The sequence below is a fragment of the Bufo bufo genome, chromosome 8 (genome assembly GCF_905171765.1).
Source record: "Bufo bufo chromosome 8, aBufBuf1.1, whole genome shotgun sequence".
In the NCBI taxonomy this organism is placed as follows: domain Eukaryota; kingdom Metazoa; phylum Chordata; class Amphibia; order Anura; family Bufonidae; genus Bufo; species Bufo bufo.
In genome coordinates this window covers 1246722-1261676 of record NC_053396.1, presented here as the reverse complement: position 1 = coordinate 1261676, position 14955 = coordinate 1246722, and the positions used below count along the sequence as shown (strand labels likewise).

Genomic DNA, 14955 nt, shown 5'->3' with positions numbered 1-14955 from the left:
CACTATAGAAGACTACAACCCCTATCAGGTTTTACAGACTTTCCGGAGTCTGGGTTCTAGCTCTGTAGATTACCCGCTCTTCAGGACGGCCGGTGAGCGGCTCATACCTGGAGGCTGTCGTTTCCGTAGTCTCCATGTCTGTGATCCTGGACGGGCGATGGCTCCGACACCCCCCGCTCAGATGAGTCACCCGGGGTCCTCTGGCGCACATAGGTGTCTCTTGATTCTCTCCACTCCATCTGCGGGGGCTCAGGGGTTAATACTGACATCTTCTACTTGTAGAGGAGGTGGAGAAGCTGGAGAAGGACCTGGAGAAGAAGATGGAGGAGATTGAGGACCTGCAGAGCCAGAAGACCAAGGTCCTCAGCGAGCTCCACAACCAGAACTGTCTGAACATGTCTCTGCGGGAGGAGCTGCAACAGCAGAAGAAGAGCTGCAAGGAGCTGGGGTGTGAGATGGGCACCAAGAACGAGCTGGTAAGTGGTCAAAGCCCCCGCCATGACAGGTACGACCCCCACAGCCTGTGCTCCAGTCACCACCAGAGCTGTAGTATGGAGTCAAGCGCTGAGGATAGCGTCCTGCCTGGTCACACGGTGATATTACATGCGGTATATTATAATGGCGTCCTGCCCGGTCATGCGGTGATATTACAGCCGGTATATTATAATGGCGTCCTGCCCGGTCACACGGTGATATTACAGCCGGTATATTATAATGGCGTCATGCGGTGATATTACATCCGGTATATTATAATGGCGTCCTGCCTGGTCACACGGTGATATTACAGCCGGTATATTATAATGGCGTCCTGCCTGGTCACGCGGTGATATTACATGCGGTATATTATAATGGCGTCCTGCCCGGTCATGCGGTGATATTACATCCGGTATATTATAATGGCGTCCTGCCTGGTCATGCGGTGATATTACATCCGGTATATTATAATGGCGTCCTGCCCGGTCACACGGTGATATTACAGCCGGTATATTATAATGGCGTCCTGCCTGGTCACACGGTGATATTACATCCGGTATATTATAATGGCGTCCTGCCTGGTCACACGGTGATATTACAGCCGGTATATTATAATGGCGTCCTGCCTGGTCACGCGGTGATATTACCTCCGGTATATTATAATGGTGTCCTGCCCGGTCACACGGTGATATTACATGCGGTATATTATAATGGCGTCCTGCCTGGTCACGCGTTGATATTACATCCGGTATATTATAATGGTGTCCTGCCCGGTCATGCGGTGATATTACAGCCGGTATATTATAATGGCGTCCTGCCCGGTCACGCGGTGATATTACATGCGGTATATTATAATGGCCTCCTGCCCGGTCATGCGGTGATATTACATCCGGTATATTATAATGGCGTCCTGCCCGGTCACGTGGTGATATTACATGCGGTATATTATAATGGCGTCCTGCCCGGTCACGCGGTGATATTACATCCGGTATATTATAATGGCGTCCTGCCCGGTCACACGGTGATATTACATGCAGTATATTATAATGGCGTCCTGCCTGGTCACACGGTGATATTACATCCGGTATATTATAATGGCGTCCTGCCCGGTCACGCGGTGATATTACATGCGGTATATTATAATGGCGTCCTGCCCGGTCACGCGGTGATATTACATTCGGTATATTATAATGGCGTCCTGCCCGGTCACACGGTGATATTACATGCAGTATATTATAATGGCGTCCTGCCCTGTCACACGGTGATATTACAGCCGGTATATTATAATGGCGTCCTGCCCGGTCACACGGTGATATTACATCCGGTATATTATAATGGCGTCCTGCCTGGTCACACGGTGATATTACATCCGGTATATTATAATGGCGTCCTGCCTGGTCACGCGTTGATATTACATCCGGTATAGTATAATGGCGTCATGCGGTGATATTACATCCGGTATATTATAATGGCGTCCTGCCCGGTCACGCGGTGATATTACATGCAGTATATTATAATGGTGTCCTGCCCGGTCATGCGGTGATATTACAGCCGGTATATTATAATGGCGTCCTGCCCGGTCACGCGGTGATATTACATGCGGTATATTATAATGGCGTCCTGCCCGGTCACTCGTGATATTACATCCGGTATATTATAATGGCGTCCTGCCCGGTCACGCGGTGATATTACATCCGGTATATTATAATGGCGTCCTGCCCGGTCATGCGGTGATATTACATCCGGTATATTATAATGGCGTCCTGCCCGGTCACGCGGTGATATTACATGCGGTATATTATAATGGCGTCCTGCCTGGTCACGCGGTGATATTACATCCGGTATATTATAATGGCGTCCTGCCTGGTCATGCGGTGATATTACATGCGGTATATTATAATGGCGTCCTGCCCGGTCACGCGGTGATATTACATGCGGTATATTATAATGGCGTCCTGCCCGGTCACGCGGTGATATTACATGCGGTATATTATAATGGCGTCCTGCCCGGTCACGCGGTGATATTACATGCGGTATATTATAATGGCGTCCTGCCCGGTCACGCGGTGATATTACAGCCGGTATATTATAATGGCGTCCTGCCCGGTCATGCGGTGATATTACATCCGGTATATTATAATGGCGTCCTGCCCGGTCCACGCGGTGATATTACATCCGGTATATTATAATGGTGTCATGCGGTGATATTACATTCGGTATATTATAATGGTGTCCTGCCCGGTCACGCGGTGATATTACATCCGGTATATTATAATGGCGTCCTGCCCGGTCACACGGTGATATTACATCCGGTATAGTATAATGGCGTCCTGCCCGGTCACGCGGTGATATTACATCCGGTATATTATAATGGTGTCATGCGGTGATATTACATCCGGTATATTATAATGGCGTCCTGCCCGGTCATGCGGTGATATTACATCCGGTATATTATAATGGCGTCATGCGGTGATATTACATCCGGTATATTATAATTGCGTCCTGCCCGGTCACGCGGTGATATTACATCCGGTATAGTATAATGGCGTCCTGCCCGGTCACGCGGTGATATTACATCCGGTATATTATAATGGCGTCCTGCCCGGTCATGCGGTGATATTACATCCGGTATAATATAATGGTGTCATGTGGTGATATTACATCCGGTATATTATAATGGCGTCCTGCCCGGTCATGCGGTGATATTACATCCGGTATATTATAATGGTGTCATGCGGTGATATTACATCCGGTATATTATAATGGCGTCCTGCCCGGTCACGCGGTGATATTACATCCGCTATATTATAATGGCGTCCTGCCCGGTCACGCGGTGATATTACATCCGGTATATTATAATGGCGTCCTGCCCGGTCACGCGGTGATATTACATCCGGTATATTATAATGGCGTCCTGCCCGGTCACGCGGTGATATTACATCCGGTATATTATAATGGTGTCCTGCCCAGTCACGCGATGATATTACATCCGGTATATTATAATGGCGTCCTGCCCGGTCACGCGGTGATATTACATCCTCTATATTATAATGGTGTCCTGCCCGGTCACGCGGTGATATTACAGCCGGTATATTATAATGGCGTCCTGCCCGGTCACGCAGTGATATTACATCCGGTATATTATAATGGCGTCCTGCCCGGTCACGCGGTGATATTATATTACATCCGGTATATTATAATGGTGTCCTGCCCGGTCACGCGGTGATATTACATCCGTATAGTATAATGGCGTCCTGCCCGTCACGCGGTGATATTACATCCGGTATATTATAATGGCGTCCTGCCCGGGTCACGCGGTGATATTATATTACATCCGGTATATTATAATGGCGTCCTGCCCGGTCATGCGGTGATATTACATGCGGTATATTATAATGGCGTCCTGCCCGGTCATGCGGTGATATTACATCCGGTATATTATAATGGCGTCCTGCCCGGTTACGCGGTGATATTACATCCGGTATATTATAATGGCGTCCTGCCTGGTCACACGGTGATATTACATCCGGTATATTATAATGGCGTCCTGCCCGGTCACGCGGTGATATTACATCCGGTATATTATAATGGCGTCCTGCCCGGTCACGCGGTGATATTACATGCGGTATATTATAATGGCGTCCTGCCCGGTCACGCGGTGATATTACATGCGGTTTTTTATAATGGCGTCCTGCCCGGGTCACGCGGTGATATTACATCCGGTAAGTATAATGGCGTCCTGCCCGGTCACGCGGTGATATTACATCCGTATATTATAATGGCGTCCTGCCCGGTCACGCGGTGATATTACATGCGGTATATTATAATGGTGTCCTGCCCGGTCATAGCGGTGATATTACATGCGGTATATTATAATGGTGTCCTGCCGGTCACGCGGTGATATTACATCCGGTATATATAATGGCGTCCTGCCCGGACACGCGGTGATATTACATGCGTAAATTATAATGGCGTCCTGCCGGGTCACGCGGTGATATTACATCCGGTATATTATAATGGTTTCCTGCCCTGTCACGCGGTGATATTACATCCGGTATATTATAATGGCGTCCTGGCCCGGTCACGCGGTGATATTACATCCGTATATTATAATGGCGTCCTGCCCTGTCACACGGTGATATTATATTACATCCGGGATAATAAAATGGCGTCCTGCCCGGACACGTGTGATATTACAGCCAGTTATATATAATGGCGTCCTGCCTGGTCATGCGGTGATATTACATCCGGTATAGTATAATGGCGTCCTGCCCGGTCACGCGTTGATATTACATCCTCTATATTATAATGGCGTCCTGCCCTGTCACACGGTGATATTATATTACATCCGCTATATTATAATGGTGTCCTGCCCGGTCACGCGGTGATATTACATCCGGTATATTATAATGGCGTCCTGCCCGGTCACGCGGTGATATTACATCCGGTATATTATAATGGTGTCCTGCCCGGTCACGCGTTGATATTACATCCGGTATAGTATAATGGCGTCCTGCCGGTCACGCGGTGATATTATATTACATCCGGTATATTATAATGGCGTCCTGCCCGGTCACGCGGTGATATTACAGCCAGTATATATAATGGCGTCCTGCCTGGTCATGCGGTGATATTACATCCGGTATATTATAATGGCGTCCTGCCCGGTCACGCGTTGATATTACATCCGGTATAGTATAATGGCGTCCTGCCCGGTCACGCGGTGATATTACATCCGGTTATTATAATGGTGTCCTGCCCGGTCACGCGTTGATATTACATCCGGTATAGTATAATGGCGTCCTGCCGGTCACGCGGTGATATTACATCCGGTATATTATAATGGTGTCCTGCCCGGTCACGCGTTGATATTACATCCGGTATAGTATAATGGCGTCCTGCCCGGTCACGCGGTGATATTACATCCGGTATAGTATAATGGCGTCCTGCCCCGGTCACGCGGTGGATATTATATTACAACCGGTATAGTATAATGGCGTCCTGCCCGGTCACGCGGTGATATACATCCGGTATATTATAATGGCGTCCTGCCCTGTCACACGGTGATATTATATTACATCCGGTATAGTATAATGGCGTCCTGCCCGGTCACGCGGTGATATTACAGCCAGTATATTATAATGGCGTCCTGCCTGGTCATGCGGTGATATTACATCCGGTATAGTATAATGGCGTCCTGCCCGTCACGCGGTGATATTACATCCGGTATATTATAATGGCGTCCTGCCCGGTCACGCGGTGATATTACATCCGGTATATTATAATGGCGTCCTGCCCGGTCACGCGGTGATATTACATCCAGTATAGTATAATGGCATCCTGCCCGGTCACGCGGTGATATTACATCCGGTATATTATAAAGGCGTCCTGCCCGGTCCACGCGGTGATTTTACATCCGGTATATTATAATGGCGTCCTGCCCGGTCACGCGGTGATATTACATCCAGTATAGTATAATGGCGTCCTGCCCGGTCACGCGGTGATATTACATCCGGTATATTATAATGGCGTCCTGCCCTGTCACACGGTGATATTACATCCGGTATATTATAATGGCGTCCTGCCCTGTCACACGGTGATATTATATTACATCCGGTATATTATAATGGCGTCCTGCCCGGTCACGCGGTGATATTACAGCCAGTATATTATAATGGCGTCCTGCCTGGTCATGCGGTGATATTACATCCTGTATATTATAATGGTGTCCTGCCCGGTCACGGCGTTGATATTACATCCGGTATAGTATAATGGCGTCCTGCCCGTCACGCGGTGATATTACATCCAGTATAGTATAATGGCGTCCTGCCCGTGGTCACGCGGTGATTATTATATTACATCCGGTTTGGTCCTGTGTCTTTTAACCTGCACATCCTATTCTCCTCCCGTCAGTATTTGTTTGAGGAGCCGCCATGTCTTTCTCGCAGGTTACATTACATTCAGTGACGCCCGGGGCCCTGTCCTGTTGGGTTAGGGTGTTGTTGTGGCCCCTGGGACCCTCCTCACTGCCGCGCGGCGTCTGCAGGGACCACGGCTTTTACTGCTGCAGCTCGCGCTACTTTTCTTCTTTTTCAATCAGATTTTTCTTAAAGGGCTTCTGTCAGCCCCAAAACACATTATTATTTTTGGGCTTGTTAAAATCCTTATTGGACGACTATGCCCTATATCGGGCTCTGACCGTGGTCTGTGGCTTCTTTTCATTAAAAATCGGTCTTTTAAAATATGCAAATCACTTCACTACCGGCAAGTCGGGCGTCTACTTGCTGGTATCCGCCGCAAAAAACCGCCCCCTCCTCCGGTTGATTGACAGGGCCAGCGAGCGCTCTCCTCTTCTGACTGGCCCTGTCCGTATTTCAAATCCCGCGCCTGTCTTCATTCGGCGCAGGCGCTCTGAGAGAAGGACGCTCGCCTCCTCAGCACTCCCTCAGTGCGCCTGCGCCCATTACGTCACCGAAAGAGAAGAAGTCATCGGCGCAGGCGCACTGAGGGAGTGCTGAGGAGGCGAGCGTCCTTCTCTGAGCGCCTGCGCCGAATGAAGACAGGCGCGGGATTTGAAATACGGACAGGGCCAGTCAGAAGAGGAGAGCGCTCGCTGGCCCTGTCAATCAACCGGAGGAGGGGGCGGTTTTTTGCGGCGGATACCAGCAAGTAGACGCCCGACTTGTTGGTAGTGAAGTGATTTGCATATTTTAAAAGACCGATTTTTAAGGAAAAGAAGCCACAGACCACGGTAAGAGCCCGATATAGGGCATAGTCGTCCAATAAGGATTTTAACAAGCCCAAAAAATAATAATGTGTTTTGGGTGTGACAGAAGCCCTTTAAGGTTTCAAGTAAAGATCCGTAAGGTCCAAAATATCAGTGACCAAAGGGCGGAAATAGAAAGGTTGCCCCGCGAGACTCTCCGATTGGGATTAGAGCGCAGTGCTCCCCCTAGATAATCTAGACAGCCGGTCAGCGAGTACTGAAGTCTCCTCAATCCAGTCATTGCACTCAGAGATGATGGGAGTAGTGTCCATCCTTGTCCCGCTCTATGTATTCCCACTATAATAGGTTTACTCTGATGTTCGATATCAAAAATGTGTGAAAGTAGATGAAAACTATTAATCAGGATCTCCACGGCTTTCCAATAGTCCTGTACAGCAGAGTAGGACAGCCGGAGTGCCCCTAATCCCCCACAAAGAGACTACGGAGCTCTATGAGCGACTTCACTCAGGATATCCCATCGCCTGCGTCTCATCACCTCCCCCCCCAACATACAGTAAGATGGGGAAATATGTCCATGGATGAAGAGCACAGCTCGCCTCCGCCCACCGCTGCCAGCCTCCGAGCCTCACACCAGGGCCAGGCGACGTCTCTGAGGTTTCCGTGAAGCCAATCCAGAGTAAGCAGTCCAAGACGCCCAGGGCTATACTGGACCTGGTACTGAAGGATTACCCGGTACACAGGAGGGACCGGGGTGGGGCCCCTAGAGGAGGACCAATGGCAGGAGATGTTAGAGAGGACCCCGCAGATTGTCACCTCTGTACCGGCGAGGTCACCCCCTTTGTATGTGTAGTGGGTTGTCTAAGCACCTGGATCTTTAGAGGAGTCCACGGCCAGGACGGAGCTCCTGACGGCAGTATAATTCCATAATGCTACAAGGAGACCCCCCCCCCCCCCTTCTGAAGATAATAATTTGTGAAGATGTTCGGCTTAAACATGTCAGTCGCTCTGTTGTAACGGCATACAAGGGTTTGCTCCAAACTCCGACGGAACCCACGAATAGCTGCTAGCAGACGAATAGGAAACGCAACCCAAGCGGCTTACACTCCTAGCAATCAGTCTCTAACAGCATACAGTGAATCCCCCCAGAACGAGACGAGGCTCCGTGTTGAGGGTCAAGCAGTGGTCACCCAGAGCTGTGTATTAATTGATCTTATATAACATTGTTACACATCAGTACCACCCACAGGTTTTGTAAAAACAGCCAATGAACACATACAATACAGTAAAACACTCCCACACAAAATCCTCCCCTCTGCCTGTGATACAATTACCTTACACAATGGGTTGATGTAATTATCACAGGCAGGAGAATACACAATGTCTTTCTGTCCCTGGAGACAACCGAGGAGTAATTCAGTTATCTCTCAGGACAAAGGGAAATCGCCAATACACACGTGGAGACAATAGGACAGATATCACTATACAAATATAAAATGTCCCAACCATTACAGTAACATAGACATTTAACATGTCCCCAGATGGCTTGGATCTGAGCGCTCAGATGCCACAAACACAGTCAAGTCGCCATGGGGTTTAAGTTTAGCATGGGCTGATGAGAGGGCCCATAATCCTGGGGCAAGAGGCTGATAAACCGGCTTCTCCAGCACCCAGTGGCGAGGTTGGTTTCGCCACACTCTGTGATGATGAAGAAGAGACCTCCTACCCGGTCCCGACTCCCCATTTTCTCCTATCCCAATGTTCGGGCCTCTTCATAACAAATGCAGCCATCGCAAGGATACGGGGCCCAACCCCATGCTTTCCATCACAGCCTGTAGGTGCGTTAGATAGCTCGCGCTGCTTTTCAAGATACTAGTGGGTGTGGAACTGTGAATTCCCCCAAGACGGGCAGCGCTTCCCCCAGCTCTGCTCATCCTGATCCTCCTGGTTCATGTTTAGAAGGCCAGAACCACATTGCGGAGCATGTAACTGATGTCTGGTCTGAGGAGAGCTGTGTACATGGGAGTTTGGACCTTCCAGCGGGCGGACGGTGTGAAGACCCCCATAACCCCCACTTCTGCTGGCACCCATAGCCCCAGCACCTCTCTTCTTGACTCCTTCTCTCTTCCTTGCAGCGCCTCCTCGGCCCCCCGTGTGCAGGTATTGGAGCTCGTCTCCCCATAGCGGGCCTGCATGTCATCTGCATGACTTCTCTCTGTGCTGTCTCTCCTCCATTAGACTTGCCATGTGCGTCCTGTGGGAGGCGCTCTGCATGCCGTGTGTGAGGTACAATATCGCAAGTGGTCTCATGATGGCTGAAGGGGGGTGCAGAACTACTACCCTCAGCATGTAGACCTGCAGCCATCATGATCTGTGGCGTGTTCTGTGCTGTGTGGTGGTGTGATGTCGTGGCGTCTGTGCCGTAGTCGCCCATCACTCCCCTCCGCGCTATTTCCGCTTTTTTCTTTGTAGCTGAAGCAGAAGACGCTGGAGCTGACCCGCGCCTGTCAGAAGCAGTACGAGCTGGAGCAGGAGCTCGCCTTCTACAAGATCGACGCCAAGTTCGAGCCCCTGGGATATCTGACCTCCGAGGTGACCTTCTAGCCAACCTGACTGATGAGAGTTGTAGTTGTGTGTAGTGTTGAGTCCAGCAGGAAGCTGCTGGATCTTTTAGGTAGAGGTCCCTGTCCTCCATTTCTAAGCTTTCCGGAGGCCGGGCAGGTCAGCCAGTTACCGAGCCGTGCTCCCATAATGCTGCTGGGCGGATTAGCTCTGCAGACCTCTGGGAAAGCTTGGGTGACAACATGTGGGAGAGGTACTCTAGGGGCCACCACACCCGTTCTGTAATGCAGAATAGGGGTTATACTCCCCTGCCGTCATGTGCCGGTTTCTGTCATGTACAGGAGCAGACGCCGAGGATGCTCCTGGGGAGAGCCCGTACATTGGAAAGCCAAGTACAAGAGGAACCTGTATGCTCGAGAGGACTACATCCCCAGTCATGCCCAGCACATACAGGTCGGAAGATCGAGCCGGATACCGATGACCAGATCAGAAATCAGCAGATCCGGGCAAGGATTCCACCAGCCTCGACGTGGACCTGAACGAAAAGGAGAAGAGAATACGATCCGGTAAGACCACACACAGCCACTAGGCAGCATCTGCACAATGTTGAGGGTTGTAGTATTACCTCAGCAGTGCAGAAGTTAGACTTGTACGTACAGTGTATAGACCAGCTGGTGCCCATCTGTGACCACATCTCGATGGCAGACGTGTGGTATCCTCAGGATCAGTCCGTGCGGTGCCCTCTGGGTCCACGTGTTGGCGTCAGACGTGCGGTGCCCTCTGGGTCCACGTGTCGGCGTCAGACGTGCGGTGCCCTCTGGGTCCACGTGTCGGCGTCAGACGTGCGGTGCCCTCTGGGTTCCACGTGTCGGCGTCAGACGTGCGGTGCCCTCTGGGTCCACGTGTCGGCGTCAGACGTGCGGTGCCCTCTGGGTCCACGTCTCGTCGGCGTCAGACGTTGCGGTGCCCTCTGGGTCCACGTGTCGGCGTCAGACGTGCGGTGCCCTCTGGGTCCACGTGTCGGTAGTCAGACGTACAGTGCCCTCTGGGTCCACATCTCCCTGTCAGGAAAGTTTAGAATTTTATTTTTATTTTTTTTAGCTGAAAGCCAAATTGACTGAACTGCGCAGGAATCGTCCACGCCGAGGAGCAGATGTTACAAGCTTCCGAGGAGCTGAAGGAGCTGGAAAGACGCCGTCACCCCCAGAAGAAGGTGAGTGTGGAGGCAATGCCATGACCCCTAGGACAGCTGCCACCATTTCTACTCACCCAGCTTTCCCCCACTTCCTAATCGTGCAGCAGTCCTGCCACAATGGGCGTGCTGCATATCCAGGAAAAGCTGGGTGTCAGATCTGTGGAGCTGTAAGGGTTCTTTCACACTTGCAGTTTTTTTGCTGTATTTTTCCCTTTTTTTTTCTTTTTTAACAAAATCGTAGTTAACCCTTCCCCGGCAGCCTTCGCTCTATACTGAGGTTTTCCTATGTGGTCTCTGTACAGCCTATTGGTGGTCCCGGGTATTGGCAGTGCCCGATATGTTCTCTAGCATCCCCTCGGCCGCTGATAATGATTTCTTGAAAAGGTTTCAGAGGCGGAGAAGGAAGAGCTGCGGCAGCAGCTGAGCCGCAGGATCCATCTCCTAAACCAGCTGCGGGAGGAGGCACAGGAGCTGGAGGCACAGATGGAGCGCCAGCGCAGAGACATGGACAGGACGCAGCGGAGATTGACGATCTGCAGAGCCACCTCCGCAATCTCAGTCCTCAGGATCCCAGACATGTGAGTGATACCTGAGGACCCTGCATGTGGGTTACTTTCAGTGTGACCCAGACACCGTGCTCCATATAGGGAACCTATAGATTTATACCAGACCTGTACACAGGGGAAGACCTTACTACACCTTCTAATATTCACCCAATTTCATTACTAAACACTGACATCAAAATATACGCAAAAATGAGGCGCGGCGGGGCTGGAGAGGAGTCGTGGCACGGCGGGGCTGGAGAGGAGTCGTGGCGCGGCGGGGGCTGGAGAGGAGTCGTGGCGCGGCGGGGGCTGGAGAGGAGTCGTGGCGCGGCGGGGGCTGGAGAGGAGTCGTGGCGCGGCGGGGGCTGGAGAGGAGTCGTGGCGCGGCGGGGGCTGGAGAGGAGTCGTGGCGCGGCGGGGGCTGGAGAGGAGTCGTGGCGCGGCGGGGGCTGGAGAGGAGTCGTGGCGCGGCGGGGGCTGGAGGGGAGTCGTGGCGCGGCGGGGGCTGGAGGGGAGTCGTGGCGCGGCGGGGGCTGGAGGGGAGTCGTGGCGCGGCGGGGGCTGGAGGGGAGTCGTGGCGCGGCGGGGGCTGGAGGGGAGTCGTGGCGCGGCGGGGGCTGGAGGGGAGTCGTGGCGCGGCGGGGGCTGGAGGGGAGTCGTGGCGCGGCGGCTGGGGCTGGCGCGGCGGGGAGGGGGGTCGTGGCGCGGCGGGGGCTGGAGGGGAGTCGTGGCGCGGCGGGGGCTGGAGGGGAGTCGTGGCGCGGCGGGGGCTGGAGAGGAGTCGTGGCGCGGCGGGGGGGGGCTGGAGAGGAGTGGCGGCGGGGCGACCAATATAAAACACTACTACAAACAAGATGCTCCATACAAATATCCAACCATCTCCAGACTTTGCCTTATGTTTCCCACAACATACTACAACAGTGGGATCCCATATAATACTGGCCGCAAGAAGCCTCAGAGCCCAGAAATCCCCACCGCACAGAAGTACCGCTGTATAGACCTAGTACACAGACTGTATATGGCCCATATACACCGCTCTATACACCTAGTACATAGACTGTACACGGCCTGTATACACCTAGTACATAGACTGTACACGGCCCGTATACACCGCTGTATACACCTAGTACATAGACTGTACACGGCCCGTATACACCTAGTACACAGACTGTACACGGCCCATATACACCGCTGTATAGACCTAGTACATAGACTGTACACGGCCCGTATACACCGCTCTATACACCTAGTACATAGACTGTACACGGGCCGTATACACCCCTGTATACACCTAGTACATAGACTGTACACGGCCCGTATACATCCCTGTATACACCTAGTACATAGACTGTACACGGCCTGTATACACCTAGTACATAGACTGTACACGGCCCGTATACACCCCTGTATACACCTAGTACATAGACTGTACACGGCCCGTATACACCCCTCTATACACCTAGTACATAGACTGTACACGGCCCGTATACACCCCTGTATACACCTAGTACATAGACTGTACACGGCCTGTATACACCTAGTACATAGACTGTACACGGCCCGTATACACCGCTATATAGACCTAGTACATAGACTGTACACGGCCCGTATACACCTAGTACATAGACTGTACACGGCCCGTATACACTGCTGTATACACCTAGTACACAGACTGTACACGGCCCGTATACACCCCTGTATACACCTAGTACATAGACTGTACACGGCCCATATACACCGCTGTATACACCTAGTACACAGACTGTACACGGCCCGTATACACCGCTGTATAGACCTAGTACATAGACTGTACACGGCCCGTATACACCTAGTACATAGACTGTACACGGCCCATATACACCGCTGTATACACCTAGTACATAGACTGTACACGGCCCGTTTACACCGCTGTATACACCTAGTACATAGACTGTACACGGCCTGTATACACCTAGTACATAGACTGTACACGGCCCGTATACACCGCTATATAGACCTAGTACATAGACTGTATATGGCCCATATACACCGCTCTATACACCTAGTACATAGACTGTACACGGCCCGTATACACCGCTGTATACACCTAGTACACAGACTGTACATAGACTGTACACGGCCCGTATACACCGCTGTATAGACCTCGTACACAGACTGTACACGGCCCGTATACACCCCTGTATACACCTAGTACACAGACTGTACACGGCCCATATACACCGCTGTATACACCTAGTACATAGACTGTACACGGCCCGTATACACCTAGTACATAGACTGTACACGGCCCGTATACACCTAGTACATACTGTACACGGCCCATATACACCTAGTACATAGACTGTACACGGCCCGTATACACCGCTGTATAGACCTAGTACATAGACTGTATATGGCCCATATACACCGCTCAATACACCTAGTACATAGACTGTACACGGCCTGTATACACCTAGTACATAGACTGTACACGGCCCGTATACACCTAGTACATAGACTGTACACGGCCCGTATAAACACCTCTGTATACACCTAGTACATAGACTGTACACGGCCCATATACACCGCTGTATACACCTAGTACACAGACTGTACACGGCCCGTATACACCGCTGTATACACCTAGTACACAGACTGTACACGGCCCGTATACACCGCTCTATACACCTAGTACATAGACTGTACACGGCCCGTATACACCGCTCTATACACCTAGTACACAGACTGTACACGGCCCGTATACACGGCCCGTATACACCTAGTACATAGACTGTACACGGCCCGTATACACCTAGTACATAGACTGTACACGGCCCGTATACACCTAGTACATAGACTGTACACGGCCCGTATACACCTAGTACATAGACTGTACACGGCCCGTATACACCTAGTACATAGACTGTACACGGCCCGTATACACCGCTGTATAGACCTAGTACATAGACTGTACACGGCCCGTATACACCGCTGTATAGACCTAGTACACAGACTGTACACGGCCCGTATACACCCCTGTATACACCTAGTACATAGACTGTACACGGCCCATATACACCGCTCTATACACCTAGTACATAGACTGTACACGGCCCGTATACACCTAGTACATAGACTGTACACGGCCCGTATACACCTAGTACATAGACTGTACACGGCCCGTATACACCTAGTACATAGACTGTACACGGCCCGTATACACCGCTGTATAGACCTAGTACATAGACTGTACACGGCCCGTATACACCGCTGTATAGACCTAGTACACAGACTGTACACGGCCCGTATACACCCCTGTATACACCTAGTACATAGACTGTACACGGCCCATATACACCGCTCTATACACCTAGTACATAGACTGTACACGGCCCGTATACACCTAGTACATAGACTGTACACGGCCCGTATACACCTAGTACATAGACTGTACACGGCCCGTATACACCTAGTAC

The 14955-nt window shown here is 51.3% G+C and overlaps 1 protein-coding gene across 1 annotated transcript in view; it reads left to right on the top strand.

Annotated features, from left to right (window-relative positions):
- The window catches only part of CNTRL (centriolin), a 109808-nt gene that overhangs the window by 22079 nt on the left and 72774 nt on the right, over positions 1-14955 (top strand). Inside the window, 10 exon segments of the mRNA XM_040406034.1 lie at positions 283-476; positions 9671-9790; positions 10051-10057; positions 10108-10146; positions 10149-10217; positions 10220-10273; positions 10276-10341; positions 10891-10973; positions 11340-11472; positions 11475-11533. Of these exon segments, the coding sequence (XP_040261968.1) occupies positions 283-476; positions 9671-9790; positions 10051-10057; positions 10108-10146; positions 10149-10217; positions 10220-10273; positions 10276-10341; positions 10891-10973; positions 11340-11472; positions 11475-11533 (824 nt within the window).